This window comes from Panthera uncia, chromosome D2 (assembly GCF_023721935.1).
Source record: "Panthera uncia isolate 11264 chromosome D2, Puncia_PCG_1.0, whole genome shotgun sequence".
NCBI lineage: Eukaryota > Metazoa > Chordata > Mammalia > Carnivora > Felidae > Panthera > Panthera uncia.
In genome coordinates, this window is record NC_064818.1 from 53,781,795 (window position 1) to 53,802,323 (window position 20,529).

General features: G+C 36.7%; 1 protein-coding gene across 1 annotated transcript in view; it reads right to left on the reverse strand.

Annotated features, from left to right (window-relative positions):
• Nucleotides 1-1,887: 1,887 nt before the first annotated feature.
• Nucleotides 1,888-20,529, reverse strand: part of TM9SF3 (transmembrane 9 superfamily member 3) — a 69,586-nt gene continuing 50,944 nt past the window's right edge. The window contains exons 10-15 of the mRNA XM_049646456.1: nucleotides 17,700-17,839; nucleotides 15,053-15,121; nucleotides 11,933-12,079; nucleotides 11,338-11,421; nucleotides 10,933-11,009; nucleotides 1,888-5,995 (exon numbers count right to left, since the gene is read on the reverse strand). Of these exons, the coding sequence (XP_049502413.1) occupies nucleotides 5,928-5,995; nucleotides 10,933-11,009; nucleotides 11,338-11,421; nucleotides 11,933-12,079; nucleotides 15,053-15,121; nucleotides 17,700-17,839 (585 nt within the window). The 3' untranslated portion in view covers nucleotides 1,888-5,927. The remainder of the gene's footprint in view (nucleotides 5,996-10,932; nucleotides 11,010-11,337; nucleotides 11,422-11,932; nucleotides 12,080-15,052; nucleotides 15,122-17,699; nucleotides 17,840-20,529) is intronic.

Below are 20,529 nucleotides of genomic sequence, written 5' to 3' on the forward strand. Positions count from 1 at the left end.
GCCACTTGCTCATTTTGCCATTGTAGGCCACTACACATCAACACCATCTCCTCCAGGGCAGGGAGAGAACCTCCAGAATAAAGCAGCACTCTTATCTGGTGGCTCACTCCTTCACCTACATCACTGACCACCCAGAAGGCACCTTTGAGTTCTTTGGAGGTTATTAAAAATGTTACGATTTTTAGCAGCTGTTTAAAATCCCTTGTGGCCCTTCTCCAAAATCTTTACCCGAACTCAGGCACACCACACCTTACCATCCACCTTCAGGCCTTCCTTTGGCTCCTGCCACCTCTGGCTGCCCACCCTCCACTCTTGTTGCAGTGAGCACCTTGCAGTCACCCTAACAGGGCCTTGCTGCTTCACACCTCCAGGTCTCTGCGGGGACAACTTGATAACCACACAGCCTGCATCCTCGTGCCAACACCTATTATATAATAGCTACCACACTTATGACACTTACCTATTTCTGTCTGTCCTCCCCTACTGGTCTATAACCAACTCCAACTTGGAATCACCTTCCATGTTTCACTCTCTAGACCCTCCCTTCCCGTCAATGACCTTCAAGGTTAAGTCCCATAATCTTAGTGGCTTAGACTGAGCCACTAAGAATAACCATGACACTGGCCAGTTAAAATGACTTACATCAACTTCTCCCTACAACTGTCTCCTCCATTTTGTAAATCTGAACCTGTTATCACCTTAAACATGCAAAGCTTTGAAAACAATTTAAAATGTTTAGACTGTATCACCACTGACTCCACATGTCCCACTGTAGGCACACTCCCCCTTTTTCCACTGTTAAACTGTAAATTAACTTTAATAAAAGTTCTCACTTTGAAATGCAGAAGCTGGCTGTATAAGATTCCTTTATCCTCCTAATTTTCCAACCACAAAGTGTTCATTAGTGATCAAAAGGAATCCAAATTTGTACCAACTTCAACTATTTGGCTAACAGGAATTTGTCAAGTACACATATTGACTGAGGTAGCTAATAAAATCAGGGGGAGGAGAGAACCAAGAATGTTGACAAGGATTTAAATAACTAAAGCTGGAGATGAAAAACAGAAGTAAAATTGACCTGGAGAAATTAACCTGATTTTGATGTAGCACAACAAAAATAACCTCTTCCTTGGTAGAGAACACTCATTTTCAACATGATGTCTTCCTAAATTATCTGCTCCACAGACTGGAAAGGTAATGTCCCCATTTTACAGTGACAGCGGCCAAGACAACAGGACCATGATCTTGATTACTTCAGGCCTAAAACAACACACTCTTTAGCTGTTCTAGCTTTTTTTCTATAATACGTAGTGGTCTACCCTATCAGCTTCACAGAATGGTTGTGAGGGAACATATGTGACAATGCTTTGACTAGACCATTTATTATCCATCGGGAGAATGACAGGCATGGGAGTAGTGGGGTTTGAGTGTAGGAGTCACAGCTTGTATCCAGAAGTCAAAAGAATGATAATAAAAGAAAAATAATTTTTAAATGACCTTATTTATTGTACCATTCTTTCGACTTTCTGTACATTTAGTTTCTTTTTCAAAATAAGAAGTTGGGAGAAAAATCAAATCTTAAATCCTTCATTTCAGGGGTGAGCAAACTGTGGCCCACTGGCTGTTTTTATTGTCATACCGGAAAACAGCCGTGCTCATTGGTTTATGGACTGCCTACTATGGCTGTTGTGCTACAAAGGTAGAGTAGTTGCGTCTGGCTCTCAAAGCCTCCATATTTCCTATCTGCCCTTTACAGCAAAAGTTTGCTGACTCCTGTTTGTGGAAGGCTATCAGTAACCCTTTATATCCATACCGATAATAATGAGTTATCCTCTATGTTTGGTTCACTTGTTTCAAGAAGGAAAGAAATAAAGCATCCAAGGAAAATACATTTAACTTTTTATTATTTTAAAAATTCAACTTCAGTTAGATTAACAGACTAGATTAGAACCTCAAATGTATTTGATACAGTATATACTGGGTATCTAGTACTAAAAAGCCAGTTGGAATATAACCTACACAAACCAAAGGTGTGTACAAAATGGAAGTAATCATCAAGCAATAACTGTTTCCTTCCAACTGGTACTATCCGTGTTCTGCGGGGATTTATAGCTTCAAATGTAACACAGATGAAAAGCCCAAGTGGGACTGCTTTTCCGCATATACTGTTATCCTTCAAAACAGAATTCCATGTTCTTTGTTCCTTGCCTTAAGATCTTACTTTCAAATGACCTAAACTGAGGAACTGGGGTAAATACACAAAACTCTGCCTTGTCAATTACCTGCATGCCCAGCTCACCTATACTCATACATAAGCCGCTTCCATGACAGTTCCTCTATTCCCATTTCCTGATACAGTAAAATAAGAACTTAAGTTTTACTTTTGTCCTTGCACAATTCCATCTACAGCTCCCATAAGACTGTCAAATCAGACGGCTCTCAGAAGACGCTCGTAAGAGAGAACTAGAGTTAGTCCTCACGCTGCATTTAAATCTTACAAAATTTCTACAGCTCTATGTTCGTTTTCTGATCTACCTTACCTCTAAATCTCATCTATTTCTGGACACACTTCCAAACAATCTTTATAAATTTTCACTTCTCCCATCTATTTAACATCTTGATTGTGAAAATACAGCTTCATAACCATGGAATTTTTAGGAAGATACAAAACATTAATGAATACTTGCATTTTCATACGTCACTGCTCCTATTTATTACATGTTCCCATAAATCAATAGACTGAAGCACTAAGACATGCTGAAATCTAAACTTAAAACCCAGATGGAACTGCAGGGTATAAATTACAAATAGGTTTTTCTTTCCTAGAATTCATATACAGAAGCCCTTCAGTATGTAGCTTTTTCTGAACAAATTACATTAATACATTTATTTTCTTTTTAACATTTGTAAAAATCCAAGAAATCTTAAAGGAATATTATTTGCAAGACATTTGGCATAAGGTGGCTAGTAAACATTTAGGAAACAAAACCTTTAACAAACTGAATATAATCTGTGGCTAAACCCTAAATAAAATGGGAGTTTGGAAGAACTGGAATTTGCAGCAACCACCTTTTGTAACCACTGCCAATGGAAAACACCCAATGGTACCATTCACTAAGTTGAGATATCAATCACAGTATAATAAATTCTAAGAGGATGGGGCTTGATTTGTCAAACACAGTACAATTTAGGAGCCCAACAGGATATACCAAAGAATACTTTACCATACCTCCAACTGTTCTATTTCCACCTTATCCTGGCCTTATATAAGGATAGATGAATAATGATGTTAATTACCACTGTAGCTAAATTTCAGAAGCATGCTTATAGATACAAGGAGAAAAGTTCACCCTTAGATTTTGATAGTGTTCAAAGTGTTGAGCAAACAAATGAAAGACAGATACACAGCATTAATGGAGTGTAAGAACCTCACCCTTTAATTAACTTAAATAATATTCTATTTCACTACTCTATAACCAAGAGCTAGGGAGCTAAACTGTTTATGGATTACATCTTCTTCAAGACAAACATATAGCCAGCCCCTCCATGAAGGCATAAACCAAAACAAATTTTCTAAAGGACTTTCAAGGCAATTCATATTCCTTTTAATGACATTCTTAATATATTTAGAAATTAGAAAATTATTTTTCACTGAAGATTCCAAAGAACTTGAAATAGGGCTCAATTTAGTAAAAAGAATTGGTATACCTGAAAGCAGCTAAAGCACTCATTTTCTTAAATCCCTACATCTTACCTGCAAGATTCATGAGAAACAAATTTCATTTTATTAAGACAAAAGCTTGCTGTCCAATTTATATGCCATCAGATAAGACTATACATTGTTGTAAGTACTGTACATGTAGTAAAAACTTACATAAGCCATTAAATACTGACTTTCAGTTTCTTTTCTTATAAGATCTTCAAGGCAGGTGAGAAGGAAGAGAAAATGGAAGAACCGGTAGAGTGTATTTAATATAACATTTTGGCTTGAAGAAGGATTTACCTACAGCCTCTGATCAAATTCCTGTTTGTTCAGGTCAGCCATATGTAAACGTAAGAAATCAAACTTTTCACTCTTTATAGTCCTTACATACCACATTATAGGATGCAGAGTCAATTTATAGAAATATTTTGTAATGAAAACATCTTATGTAACTATAAATGGCATGAGTTTCACATTAAAGTTTAAATACAGCGGTTTTGAGTCTTTCTAAAAATACCAATATACAGTATTGTTTTAGGTGGTCATTTGCATAGCAAACTATTAAACTAGAAACTCAATGGTTCTAGGAAAACTTCACATTATGGATAGTTCCAGAAAGATGTATTCAAAATTAAAATCAATTCTCTTAGAAAACTGTAACCTTTATTTGCTCATCCAATAGTAAGCTAACCACTTTTACCCCATACTCACTTTACACAGTACATCAACCTGAACCGATTTTTGTGCCACAATTTAATTCAAAGGGCTTATGATTTACTTTATGACTATACTGGATGATCTAGATGTAAGCAAGTTTGGGGATTTTAAACTGTGGGTCTCCTGTATTAGAAAAGCATAGCTTACAGTGTATTAAAAAATTGCATTCAGTAATATTGCCTTTTGAAAAGATATCTTCAAATTGCAAACACATCTATTTTCACAAAACAATTTGGTCAGGAAAGTTTATTTTAACATTCTAAAGCAGTAATGCTTTAGATGTTACTTAAGTGCCCCAGACAGGATTAACAAAATTAAATGTTTCTAAATTACAAATTTAGCTCCTGTAGGAGTCTCAGAAAAGAAACAGAAGAAAACAATCCCCCCTCCCAAAGGAAGTATGACACACACATTTTGAAGGAACCCCAATGTTTCATGCAGTGGTAGGCAAGATGTAAAAAGCCACCCAAATTCACACATTTCTACACCAATCATCATCAGAAAAAAGTACTCCGTAGTCAATCTGTACATCCAAATGCATTTGAGAATCTACACCTACGATACATTATTTAATGTTATATACATTTATTACCCACCCCCCTTGTTTTTAATAATTTCTTATGTAAAACCTTCATTCAAACCCAAAAAAGATGTAAGACTAACCTGGGGGAAGGAAAAAGATAATCACTTTAGACATTCAGTTAAAATGTAGTTTATCTAAATCTCAAAATGTTTAATAAAAACAAATATCTTCTCCATTTAACACTTTGCTTTCTAACTGTACAGTAAATTGCATTGTAGAGAGTACACCTCTATCTTCAGACTGTATCTTCTTTGGATGGAATTAAGAATGAACTGAAGTTTTAAGATAAATAAATGGGAAGTTGGTCCAACTAAGATGACAGCAGATATATTACATGCAGGATTTAATATTTCTTAATTTTCTCTTTTAAAAAAAATGATGCAGTTGAATTGAGGGGAAAAAAAAACAGGTCAAAAAAGAACCCAGATTCAATATATAAAAATGTCCCACAACAGGTTGACGATGACAGTAAAAATAAGAGAAAAGAGTAATCTTTCTGGAACATCATTTTTCAATAATGTAGAAACACTAAGTGCCAGGAAGATTCTATTCATGTAATTTTAGCATCCAAGTTTCCCTCTATTTATTTTATTGGAACAAATGCTTTAAATAAACTATTTGTCCTCTTCACTGAAGAGAGCTGGTCTATTTCATCTTTAATAAGCTAGTTTTTGGGAAGATTAGCCATGTACTGTAGTAATGCCTACTGCATAAAATCCAAGCATTTGCTGTGAACAGTTGGAGAAAGCAGTCAGTAAGAACCTAGGATCAATGGAAACAGATGTTACGTTAAGCCATCCACGAAAGAGAGACCCACAAAGTACCCAGTGTGAAAGCCCAAATCTCTTCTTGCGCTTTTTTTGCTGTGCAAGTCCCACCCCATGAAAGAGAAATTGATCCGAAGTTCCAAGTTTTCTTGGGTCTCTAGTCAATTTTCACATTAGTATAGATTTTTCGGACAAAGGCACTTGTTCCCATGTAACCAATTGCTCCTGCAAAGATAAAAGAAGATGTTTTGAAGTAAATACATACAGAGCAGTATCCACCACTCATAAATACTAAATGCTCTCTGCTCTGGAAAGTTAGTCTTTTTTCAAGATTACATCTTTATGTTAGTATTCACTCTGAATTTATTAAAGTTGTATCATTTGTTTTGCAAATCACCTGATACTGTTATACACCAAGTTAGACCTCATGTGATATTTTTAGAATTATCAGTTATTACATGTCTAATTAATAGCTATGAGTTAAAACACATCACTTATAAAGCAAGAATAATTTGATAAGGACAAAAATTTGTTAAATGGTTTAAAAAAAGCATGTCTTTTTAAAATTTGAGCATATATTATCCTAGGTCATTTAAACCATTTTAACATGTTCCCCAAATCATATGACACCTGATGGAAGTTAAGAAGTGATGGGATTTTCTGAGGAAAGGACCAAGAACCATGGTTCAATGGTCCGAGATTCATATCAGAATAAAAGGGGGATAAAGTGGGAATATGAGTAAGACAAGAGAGGTGGTACATGGAGATTCACTATATATAGTGAATTCATTTATATACATGTGTATATATATATGTGTGTGTGTGTATGTGTATATATATATGTGTATATGTGTATATACATACATAATTGTCCTTCTTTTTGTATATATTTGAAAATTTCCCATAACTGAATACTAAATGTATTATTTTTGAAATTAATTCTTTTTAATGTTTATTTTTGAGACAGAGGGAGAACACAAGCAGGGAAGGGCAGAAAGAGAGGGAGACAGAGGATCCAAAGTGAGCTCTGCACTGACAGCAGAGAGCCTGATGTGGAGCTCGAACTCACAAACTATGAGATCGTGACCTGAGCCGAAGTCAGATGCTTAACCAACTGAGCCACCCAGGCATCCCATTATATTAAAAGCATTCTTAAAACCCACCAAGTAACAAAGCAAACCTATTTCCAACTAATTATGCAATTAATAGACATTTATTTTATAATATGAATTACAGTACACTTGAAAATAGTGATAATTCATTTTGAAATAGTTATAAAAGAAAAGTCCTTACAAAGTAAGGGAAAATATCTTTTGCAAGTATAAACCTGAATTCTTAAAACGTTAAAAATCTGTAAAGGTTTAACTAGAAATCACAAATTTAACTGGCATAATAGAACACTAGTCCAATAACCAAATCTAATACTCCAGACTTATAAAACATTGTTCCCCTCTGAGCAGAGATGTGCTTAAAAGCAAACTAGTATCAACCTAGAGAATCATTTTTCCTAATCTTACGAGTATCTCAAGAATAAACTTATAAAAATATGACTTTATAAAAAGGAAGATACTAAATATGCACTCTAGAAAAGAAAATGTCTTGAGAAGAGATACACTTTTAAACTTAATTTCCTTAAAACTAAAAATGCTATGCTCAAAATGTGAAAACTATAACAATCTAATTATTTCTACTTTAAGTCATTTTTCTCCTGTTAAAAAAAAACAAATATTTTTCTTTCAATTACTGACTGCAAAAAAGCATTTTAGCAATATAACTTGATAAACATATATAATTTTTGTATTATGATGACATTTTAACCAGCTGATCTGAACAGCTTCCCCTGCCCCTCAAAAAACAGATTAGCACTGAAGGCACACAAACCCATTAAAGAATAAATGCTGGGACACTGCCAGAACAGCAGGGAACTATAAATGTGCCCAGATTTTCAGCAACAAGATGAAATTTCAACAGGAAAAGCACTAAAAAAACTAGCTAAATTCATTTTCTTTGTAAATGTCAAGATATTATCTCTCTAGGTCTTCCTAAGATCACATATAGAGGAAAGAAAAAAAAATCTTAACCCTCTGTATAATCCCATGATTCTACACATCACTGAATGAAAATAGTGATAATTTATTTTGTAGAATTTGGGGGATAAAGTGGGAAGATGAGTAAGATAAGACTAGCCATGAGTTGATAATTACTGATGTTGGGTGGTATGTGGGGATTCCCTATATATATATAAATAATTGTCCCTTTTTTGTATATATTTGAAAATTTCCCATAACTACATACTAAATGTATTCTTTTTTTTAATTAATTTTTTTAATGTTTATGTATTTTTGAGAGAGAGGGAGAGCACAATGCTGAATTGTGCATGCTGGTGATAATCAAGAAAGATCTCAGATTAAATAAAGAGGGATTTGAGGAACAACATTCTGAAAGAAGGCAGGCTAATAACACTAAAGGAAACTTCTGATTGATTGCCTAGAGATACACGAGGATGTTCCCATGTGATACATACCTAGTTTTAACCTTCAGTTCCTTTCAGTTCAGTCATCTTTCCCTCAAAGTTGGTTAACTAGTTAAGTATCACAAGGAAGGGTTATCACAGCAGCTTTAGTATGTGACCATAATATAAAGAACTGTCTCTCCTTCTGGCTTGTGGAGTTAGTTTTACTGCTTTACAGTCAATGTCATATGTGTTTGTGTGTGTGTGTGTGCATGTGTCCATGATCACGTACATGATTATATAAAAATGGGACAGATTTGGGGCGCCTGGGTGGCGCAGTCGGTTAAGCGTCCGACTTCAGCCAGGTCACGATCTCACGGTCCGTGAGTTCGAGCCCCGCGTCAGGCTCTGGGCTGATGGCTCGGAGCCTGGAGCCTGTTTCCGATTCTGTGTCTCCCTCTCTCTCTGCCCCTCCCCCGTTCATGCTCTGTCTCTCTCTGTCCCAAAAATAAATAAAAAATGTTGAAAAAAAAAAATTAAAAAAAAAAAAAAAAAAAAATGGGACAGATTTTAGTTGACATAAAACATTTGTTTTCGTTCAAGATGTATAATGTAGTGGTTTGATATGTGTCTATGTTGTAAAAAATAACCTCCACAATAATTTTTTTAAATGTTTTTCATGTTTATTTATTATTTGAGAGAGAGAGACAAAGTGTGAGCAGAGGAGGGGCAGAGAGAGAGGGAGACAGAGAATCCAAAGCAGGCTCCAGGCTCTGAGCTGTTAGCACAGAGCCCAGTGCAGGACTTGGAACCCACAAATCATGAGATCGTGACCTGAGCCAAAGTCGGATGCTTAACCGACTGAGCCACCCAGGCGCCCCACCTCCACAATAAATTTGATTAACATCCATCACCTCACATAATTATGATTTTTTTGTGATGAGAGTTTTTAAGATCTAATCTCTTGGCACCTTTCAAAAATACACGACAGGATTGTTAACTTTAGTCACCATACATGCCCAGAACTTACTCATCTTATAACTGAAAGTCTGTACCTTTTGACCACCCCCACCCATTTTGCCCATGCCCCTAATCCCCCTGCCTCTGTTAACCACCCATCTTTGGAATGGATTCTTTTGACGGAGGAAGAAAGCAATCTTGGCACACCAGAGGTCCACAAATGTCATACCAGAACCTAGCTTTTAACAAGATTATCATATCTTCCTTATTCTATTGCTTACTCTATAGCTAAGGGTGGAATTACCAAAAGTCAATGGCAAATAAAAGAGAAAGGAGAAGGGTATGAATTATAAACTATCTGGAAATGTTTCCACAGTGATTAGTCCTTAAGCCTGGCATCATTCCTTATGAGGTAAGTAGGGAATTAGCCTCATTTATCAAGTGAAAACCTGAACCAGAAAAAAAGTAAGTTACTTGTATGCGTTTTCCTTAAGGTACCACTATTCATGAAATTGTTTGGAGGTCAAAACACAACATGTAGAAGCTTGAACAAACTACAGAAGCAGAGACACAATCCCAGAACAGAAGGAAGCCCAAGGATTTTTAGCTCTTGTCAATATAGTAACCACAGCAGCCACCACTCACTGAGCATCAGTCTCATCGACCTGTTTACCCACATCTAATCACTGAATCCTCATCACAACCCTTTGAGGTAGGTGTTGCTTTTGTTTTGCAAATGAAAACACTGAGGAAGAAAGGTTAAATAATTTGTTCAGAGTAACATGGGTATTAAGAAGGGGCACCAGGATTTGCACCTAGGACTGACCCCCGAAAGCCCCAGCTCTTCCCACTCCCTGCCGTGTCTCGAACATAACAGGTTATCTCTTAATACTTGATAGCAGACCTGCATTACACTTGTGCTTTACACATGATACTATTACAGATAACTACTCTGAAAGATATGCCCCTTTCACCAATGAGAACATGAGATTTACAGACCTCCATATGACTTCCCCTGGCCACAAAAAAAGCAGCATGGAGAACTCATCTGGGTCTCTCAGGCTCTCAAGTCCATTACTTTTCTATTTATCATGCTACTTCCAAAAGTTCTTTATTTTCTACAGCTATTTCACACATGCTAGAGACTCTATCATATGGTAATAACTATTACTTCTTCTATTTAATGGAAGATTGTGACAGACCCAAAAAACAGTGGTATTACCCTCATTTTACACAGTTTGGAGAGCTTGCAGAATTGGATCAAGGTACAGAACATACCTGGCACAGCCAGAACTTAAGCCTAGTCTGCAGGCTCCCAAGCTGTGTACTTATAACCCAGATACTACCTCCTGGACCCTGTATCTCCATGAATGGTCCTAGAAACTTCCAAACATTCAGTCAACACCTTAATGTGTTTACGTCATAATCTTTTCCAATGAGCCTAAGTTAAAAAAATACCAAACTTCAATGTGAACGAGAAACTGTGGTACAGAAAACAGTGCTATACAGAATTATTAGGAATAAAATATCAAAAAATAATCAATGATGAATTTTTGAGGAATAGTCAAAAGGGAATCGGTGACAAGTTTTTTAGGAATAGTCAAAAGGGCTGAAATCAGATTCTTGAGTCTACTTTGTTGTTCCTGATCAAGCAGAAGAATGTAATTTCTTAATATCCAATTACTGCATTTTTCTGATTCTAAAAATCTCAAAAATTTACTCATGATATTGCAAAAACTTCAGAACTTACCACACATTATCCCCAAGGCTGTGCTAAATACCGCCATATATCCAAAGTAAAACGATGTCTGAAATAAGCCATACATCCTAAAATGAAACAAAAAACATATATATAGTATATCCACCTTTACTTTCAACACAGGACCTTAAATTCTACTACTTATTTAATTGTTTTTAAGTTGAAGTATAGTTAGTTGACACACAATGTTACATTAGTTGCAGGCGTACACACAGTGATTCAACAAGTTCACGCGTTATCCTGTGTTCACAAGTATGGCTACCATCTGTTACCACACGACGTTATTACAATACCATTGACTATACTCCCTATACCCGACCTTTTGTTCTTACATTCTAGTATTTAAACGACAGCTTTAGTTTCCTAAACACAAAATGAGAAAATGTCTCCACTTACTTTGTTTTGAAAAAATAGTAGTAAAAGGAATACATGTAAACATAGATTGCAGTTGATGCAGCAGAGAGAAAACTTGTCCATTGCCTGAAAAAAAAGGTGACTCTTTTGAATGAATGGCACTGAAACAGATTTTAAAGCAAAGAATCTTATAAGAACATTCTCTAAAATTCTGTATGTTTAAAAACAAATGCATATAGATGGCATTTAAATATATCATCAAGGAGAAAGCCTAAGAAATGGGAGAGACTCTGAATTCTGTCAGATTCCCTATTATAAATGACCTTAAATAAACCACTTCCTTTCAGAACTGTCTTCTTTTGTTTAAAATAGAGCAATGCTTCCTCATAATGTTCTTTCCACATCAAGTACTTTGTGAAAATAAGTAAAAGAGTGACCATTATGAGCACAAAAACTTTTTTTGGCTAATACTACTTTTCCTCTAAAATCTTCATCATTTTTACATGAAAATTTCTTATACTATCTTAGGTAGCAAAATTTCTATACAGATCTCTTACTCTACCTGATACACGTCAGACGGCATCTTATTTAAAAATATTATCGGCCCCTGAGGTTCTTCCCAGATAGAAGTACTTACCACCTGTAATCCTCTGCATTTAGTAGAAAGTATGTGCACACGATGGTCACACAGACGGTCACAATGCACAGGATGACCAGCACCAGCATCATGAAGCCATAGACATAATAGATCTTATATGCCCAGAAAGATGTGAAGATGAAATACCTACATAAAATGCAATAAAGACATAGTTTTGTCTTCATTTTTGAAGCTCACCCCTTTGCTAAGCCTCACATCTCAGTTCTCACTGTCATCTAACTTACATCTCAATTATTTTTTTTTAAATGTTTATTTATTTTGAGAGAGAGAGAGAGAAAACACAAGTGGGGGAGGGGCCGAGAGAGAGGAAGAGAGAGAATCCCAGTCTCTGCACTGTCAGTGCAGAGCCCAACGTGGACTTGATCTCACAAACTGTGAGATCATGCCCTGAGCTGGAATCAAGAGTTGGACGCTTAACCGACTGAGCCACGCAGGTGCCCCTCCATTATTTCCTTTCAAGTAACTTCCAACAGTTTGTCTTACCCTTTTTCATCTGTTCAATCCTCCAAATATCTCTCAAAAATATTTTTTTGGATAATCTTCCAAGAACAGATTTTTTAGTAGGGCATCCATCTCTAAGCAAACTGAATACATTAGAAGCTTAAAGGAGTAAAATATGGCAAAGAAAAATGAATACAGCTAAAAATTCCTATCTGTCGAATAAAGGCAATTCTCTCATTCTTTCGTTTTTTTTCTAGATACAACACTGTTCTAACAGTGTATTTTATATTTTATAAACACCCTACTAAAATTTTTAAAGTAGGTTTGATAGAGTAAAAATGTATAAAATTAGGAAAATAAAAATAATCAGAAAAAAAGAAAGCTCAATGAAGCTTCCTGCTATTTTTGGAGGACAGCAAGACAAAGGGCATTAACATTTTAAATGAAGAAAAAGACCCTTCACTCTAATTCCATTCCCCAAGTCATCGTTAGAAAAGGAGCCTTTAGCCTCTTTTCTTTTTCTTATTCTCTCTGTTTAGCTCACTTATTTGTCACTCATGCTTCCAATAGATATTTGAAGGCCCTACCACAAGAAGCAGCGAGAACAGAACTATGAAGATGACAGTCTCTACCCTCAAGGACACTACTGTAAAGTGGGGAACACCAGTAAGGAGGCAGTCCTGATGCACCACGTGCTTTACCAATGCAACCTAAGGGGGCATCTTGCCAGTTCCGTTAGGTGGGACTCTGGGGAGGAGTAATGAGAATAATAAATAAGGCATATGGGGGTAAGGGGAGCCAGAAGAATGTTGCAGAAATAGGAAGAGCAAAGGCAAAGCTTACAAACGAGGGAATTCACTGTATTTAGAAAAGCTCAAAGTAACTGAGTATGGCTAGAACTGCAAATGAAGGGGTGAGAGCTAAGAGATGAGGCTGGAGAAGCGAATGAGGCTGTATTACAAAGGTCCTTACTGGCTATGTTATAGCATTTGGGGGACCTTACCTCAGTGAAAATGAAAAGTCTTTAGCAAAGAAGTGACGTGATCAGACTGACACCTTAAGAAGATCACTGTGGCTGCCAAGAGGAGAACGCATGAGGGTCGTCAAAACAGAGAACTTAAGGATACAGCAGAGAGGCTGTCTAATGGAACAAAGCAGGAAGAGAGGTGATCCAGAAGGTACTGGGAACAGGGGTAGGAGGCAAAAATAGAGGTCAAGTCGGGGTGAGGACACAAAGCAGTGTATCAGCTAGAAGTATAGAAGAGGTTCCTGAACTGGCTTTATTAAACCACAAGCTAGAGTGACGTGCACTCCAGTTCCTCTAAGGTACTAATGCCCACAGCACATTCACAGCTGGCAGGTGACCAGCACAGGTGACCCAAATCTATGTCAACTGTACTTGTTAGTATAATTAGATAACTTAATTGAATGTTACATACACCAATAAATATGACAGCAAAAAGGATGCATGATTTCAATGAACATTATGTGAATGTTTTGGAGAAATTCAATAAGGTGAGTCACTTAAAAAACAACAACATGAAATTAGGTGTGGGCGAGATAGCTACTAAATTCTGGGGAGAGAAATGTACAAATCTAGAGAGATTTTGCACTTAGAATGGTTGAGACAGGTCTTTATGTTCTTGTCCCCACTTTTAAAAGGCTGGAAACACAGAAGATGCATTATGACTGTCAAAGGGAAAATGACAGAAACATCGACTAGATATAAATCAAAGACTCTGGTTCTATATTTTTAAAAAACGAGTGAAAGATGTACCTTCAGTTGTTTTAAGTTAAAATAAAATGTTATGTATGGATCTTTTTTTAATAAGCCTTACATGAGCCAACTTTCAATTAACCAATTATCCGATCCAATCCTGTCTGTTAAGGAGGTGTCCACTGTACAGGAGACAATCAGTAGTGGCACATTTGGAAAAGTATAAGGGAATTCTGTGCAGTCACAGTGACTGGCATTTTGTGGGCAAGAGCCCGAGGTGTATGACTGCAGTCCCTGAGAAAGTCCCACACAAAGAACTATCCTGCCTAAATAAAAATGCCAGAGCATTCCCATCAAGCAACACCAGAACACAAGCTGAGAAAAGACTTCTATTTTGCAGTGGTGACCAAGGATGCAGGTACGAAGCACAGTAACTGTGCACAAGGTGGCAAACCTTCGACCCCTAAACACTTACACATTTTCCAGCACTCCTGCAGGCCTCTGTGGAAGAAGACTGGAAATAACTACGTACTGAAGACATCAAGATCTACCAGACTGACTGGCAGGTAATGTTTTACTAGTTCCCTGGACCCTCAAAAATACTTCAAAAATATAATAAAACCCAGCAATTCCTTATATCACGCATGTGATCAAAGGCTAGTCTAGTACTCTTTGGTATGCATCCTGTGATTTCTAAGATCTCTTGTTAGGTAAGAAGGGTCTAGAACACAATACAAAAACGTATAAACTTCACCTGAATATTTGAAATCACAGGAGGAAATACTTTCAGATACATAATGTTAGATCCCTTTCTGGGAGCCATGAAATTAACAGACTAACTCTATTAGATGCCTTCCTGATGATTCTACACCTACCCTAACTCCTACATTCTCTTATTAAAATTACATGCCTCAAAACATAAATGCATTGCCACAACTTACATTTCAATAAAGATTGAGCCAAAAGGTAAAATTCCTCCCAGGCAAACAATAACTGCAGGCTCCATGAACCTGGAAAATATTAACATTAGCAATAAACTTCTAGTGTGATTTTCACATTACATTATATAAATCCAGATAACAGAAAGCAGAAACTTGGCACTTAAAAAATAATCTAAGGAATAGAAATAAACCAGTAAAAAGAAAAAACAAAAATTCAAAGAGGCACAACATAGAGGTAGGACTTCAAATTAGCCATAGGTTATAGTCAAAATTCTTTCCGGTAATAAAGGTCAAGATACGAATTCGGGGAATACAAATTCTTGCTACCAACGGAACTCAGGAAAAACTCTCTTAAGTGTTTGCTCCTATTCTGTCTGCATCTCTCAATAACTTCTAAAAATTTCACAGGCATTTATTTATAGAAAGCCATAGGGAAAAGAAAAGTCTTGAGACCCTTCTGTGAAATAATGTTTCCCAAATTGTAGCCTTGCCATCTCTTTGCTCATGCATTCCTTGGGTTGGCGATTCCCTTCCTTGTGAATTATACAATTATAGTATTGTGAGTCTTGAGTTATAATGGAGCCAAGAATGGATAAAAAATTAAATCCAAACCTCATTCATTCACTCAACACATACTGATGCAACTGGTAATTCTTCACCTGGAATGCCTTCCCTCGTCACACTTCTTCTCCCGCATGCACTAGCTCGAGTGTTCTCCCCATAAAGCCCTTCCCCAGTCTCCCAGAAAGAGGTGGGTTTTTTCCCCGTACTTGTACTGCCTCATGAACATAACTCTGGCAGCACTTACCTCACACTATGTGGAACTGCAATCATATACATATCATACCTCACTAGATTAGTACTATGCTAACTCTGGCAGGCAGAAGCTATTCATCTAGGTATTCCCAGCATCCGGCACAGTATCTGGCATATAAAAAATACTAAACTACTATCTCTGGGATAAACAAACTAAAAAGATGAGAGGAAATCAGTATGTGAAAGCTGGATAAAAAAAGAAAACCTTAAAAAACATTTAATCTAGTCTTCTTTCCTCCTTTTATAGGAATCCAAGACCCACAGAGGTTAAAAAACGATCTTCCTAAGATAACAAGTCACTGAGAGCCAGATCTAGTATTCAGATTTAGTGCCCATGTAACTTTATAAAGAAAATAAAGATACACACGAGCCTTCCTCCACCTGTGACCCAGGGTGTGCAAGGTCACGTGTTGTTCCTTCCTCTCCTTCACCAGTCCTAGTGACCTAGAGTCTAACCTTGATTTGAAAAAGAAAACGGACTTTAAAAAACAAAGCACGAAAGTTCTCATAATCACGATCTAAGGAAAAAAAAGAACACGGACAATCCTAACACTCTAACAGGTCACCCTCCCTTATAGGTGCTGTTTTATTCGGCCTCCATTTCAATGTCTATATACCTCCAAGTCTACAAAAGATTGTATATGTAAGTCTCTGAATATAAATTATGTCTATAATGAGGTAAACTACCTAGGAACAGAGGCTTTTCAATGTATGAATAGACAGAGTCTACTGTGCAGTTCTTTCTTATGCGATGGAGAATGTGACAGGTGTCCATACAGCAAGACTGCTCTACTTTTGTCTGCTAGTAACAATCAGGAAATGAAGAATGCAGAATAGCATAAATCAGCACTGAAACATCCAATTTGCTAATTTCAAAAGGCAAAGTATTTAGTTTTTTTCCAATGTGAATCACAAAAATTAGAAATATAACATACTAATGACATCCCATTTCATGTCCAAAATTTGAAAAAAAAAAAAATACAAATTATCTCAAGTTAAAAATCCATTAAGAATCGTAATTTCAAAGTTGACTGGTCAAATAAACTGTAAACTATGTTTACATTACTGCAGTTAAAGAATCCCTTCAGTTGCTTAACAAATACTCATCATCCTTTGTCAAGATTAATCTTGAATTCTGGGGGTTCTTAAGAACCCATTTTAGCCATAAAACAGAATGTATTTGAGAGATTCTATACTATCCCAGAAGTGAAGATAAAGAACATTAAGTCGGTAAATTATAACCGGTCTTAATCCTAATTCATCTTTCAACTGGTACAATGTATGTGGCTACAAATGTGTGTATTATTTAGAATAACAAAATATCTGGAAAGGAAAATCAAATTGTAAGCCAAGCGTTGGCAAACTTCTTCTGTGAAGTTTCAGACAGTAAATATTTCAGGTTTTGCAGGTGACAGGGTCTCACTCTCTGATGCTGCAGTGTAAAAGCAGTCCTAGATCTGCGAATGAACAGGCATAGGTATGTTCCAACAAAACTTTACTTATAAAAATAGGCAGCAGGTCAATTCCGGCCTGTATACTACAGTAAATAAAACTGTTGCAGCTCTAGTTCCTACCCACCTCTAAGCACCAGTGTACTTATCAAAGCATTTAAATTTATCTGTAAATGGCACCAATATTCAGAAAGTGAAATAAGGGTATAATTGATTACTACTGCGAACAATATAGGTTGAAGGAAAAAGTTAAAAAGACAAATTCTTAAGACAGTCATTCTTAGAAATGCATGCCAATTCAAAAAGTTATATATATAGAATAGCCTTAAGAATTTCTATATTGTGAGAGACAATGATATAAGATTTAGCATTCTCTTTACCATTTTTTCTCCGGTATGGGACGAGGCACAGCATTGACACGACAAGGAAAGTTGGGCTGACCTGACAGATTTCGGCCAAGTATTGTACCAACAAGATTTAGAGGAAGAATAACGAAAAAACAGATGCAACAAACAGCCACCTGTAAATTAAATTAAAATGTGTGTGATTACTCAGAAGAGCATTTATAAAAATAAAGGGGACACCTAAAAATTTAAACACAATTTGACCACAAAATAAAACGTTCAAGTTCAATACAGGTTAAAATTGCTTAAGATATATACAAACGAAAAGAGGTGAAGAATGTGCATTGAAACAGTAGAACTGAACTAAATACAAGCTGAACGGTTTCCCGCCTACTGCAGCTGCTCACATTCCCCACCCTCCCATCTGGTGTCTGCTGCAGCCCTTTTTCCTCTCTTGATTTCACCTTTAGCTGTCATGCTTCTAACATATCCTTTACCTACTGTCACTATAACCAACTTATTTTATTGAGCTCCTAATATACACAAGGAGCTTTACATGTTATTTCCCTATGGCACAGATGAAGAAAATGAGACTTAGAGAGGCTAAGTAACTTCCCACGCCCACACAGCTGGGAGGTGGCCAGACCACCATTTCGGTTCAGTCTCAGACACCATCCATGACCGTTTCTCCATTTCACACCGCCTTAGGATCGATCTTAACAGAAGCGGATCTCTATTTACGTATCTATGGGTCATTACTAAAATGGCATGAACATTTTTCTGCCCATCAGTGGTTCAAAGTCCAAAGTTGCAGGGAAGACCATATGAGATTCCAGAACCAAAGCAGTCAGGAAAATAATTATTTCTGTGCTTTTCTTCTTTATATAAATCTGGGTACTCAAGGACTCACTCAAGCTCTTTTCCAGCCAGCATCTGGTTAAAACCACTTCATTATGAATTCCTACAAAATGGAAGACTGAACTGCATCTAAGATCTCTTCCAATTATACATTTTAGGTTTCTAATAAAAAGTAAAAGTGAGAGAAAAGATGAATAAAAATTGTGAAGAAACGAACAATGAAGAGGTGGAGGATAGAAAATCCACAGTTACCACACGAGGGGTCTATCTTTAAGCAACATGAGTGCAAACCACATCATTCTACCCACGTGCGTGCGTGCGTGCGTGCGTGTGTGTGTGTTTTAAATAAACCAAAGGGCAGAATCACATCCCTTCCAGGTAAAACTTGTATAAACGTATGAAAGTTACGAAAGCCCTGGAATTCGATTTTAAAGATCAGGCTTAGGAACTCAAATTATTGGTATCTCAATTTGGACCTATTAGTAATATGAATTTATGCTCATATAACAAGAATATGTGAAACATGAAAAATAAGGTTATATTAGAAAACATTGCAAATTATACGTTGTCTCATACATATCTGGGAGGATGAAATTTTGTTTATTTTTGGGAGAGAAAGAGAGCATGAGCGGGGGAGAGGCAGAGAGAGAGGAGGTGGAGATCCCCAGCAGGTTCTGTACTGTCAGCGCAAACGAACCAGATCGTGACCTGAGCCAAAATCCAGAGTCGGACACTTAACCAACTGAGCCACCCAGGAGCCCCTGGGGGTATGAATTCAGTCTCAATTGTTGCTGTTGACTGCTTTCTTAATTATTCATTTGCTATCATTAAGTATACAGGACTCATAAATGTTAATACACTGTAGTAGAGACCTATATACTTTCCTCTTATTTTCCCAGGACTGTAATTTCAAATAAGAATTGAAGAGAAGCTGAAGAAAATAATTCCTTTGAGGAATGACATGCTCTAGGACAGTGGTTTTCAAACTATTGCACAGAACCCTCAGGTCTTGCTGAAGAGCTTCAGGAATTCCACAAGCATTTAATTTGAATATCCTTTGAAAACAGTGTTTAAAATATTCTGAAGTATAGGGCTGCTTGGGTGGCTCAGTCAGTTAACTCTTGATTTGGACTCAGGTCATGAGCTCATGGTTTATGAGACTGAGCCCCATGTAGGGCTCCTGCACTCACAGCACAGAGCCTGCTTGGGATCCTCTCCCTCTCTCCCTGCTCCTCCCTTGCTCGTGCACTCTCTCAAAACAAATAAATAAACTTGAAAAAAAATAATAAAAAGCAAAATATCTTGAAGTATGATTAAAAAAAATAGATTCAGAGGAGTTCTGTGTCAAACATTAATACACTGAAGCTATCATAACCAGATTAACTCATTTTCATGCAAACCTGAGAACAGTTTCTCCTGATGTGTCTGCATTTGGATTTCTCGTAAATGTGTTATTGATTAGGAAGGTTTGTAATGCTACACTGGTCTTTTGTTCTCCCTCCCCTCCCATTGATCCCATTCGGGCCTGTACATATTTGCTATTTATTAGAGTTGTACAAGCAAATGTACTATAGCACATATGCGTGGCAGGCAATTAAGTGGCAAGCAACACGAGGGCATATATTGTCTGTGTGCTCATTCAAAGCAAAACGACAATAATCAATAAAGGAATCTATAAACAGTCTCATCAAGACATTATCAACTGTTTGATATCTGTTTAATTTTTCCCCTTTGCTTGTCTGTTTTCTTATACATGACAAAAAACGTTAGTGGTTTGTTAGAACTGTTAGTGACTGAACTGTGAAACCAATTTCCGACTCCTTTATGTTCAAGTTCTGGATGAGTTTACTTGAAGAATTACTCTGAGACTGTAAGGCAAGCTGTTAAAAAAAAGCCACATGAATCAAATCATCCGTGAAGTCAGGATTTTTCTCAAGACTGATATTTAGCCAAATAAACTGGTTACTGAAGAAGATATGACTGAACTCTTACTCATACTCCTTTACAT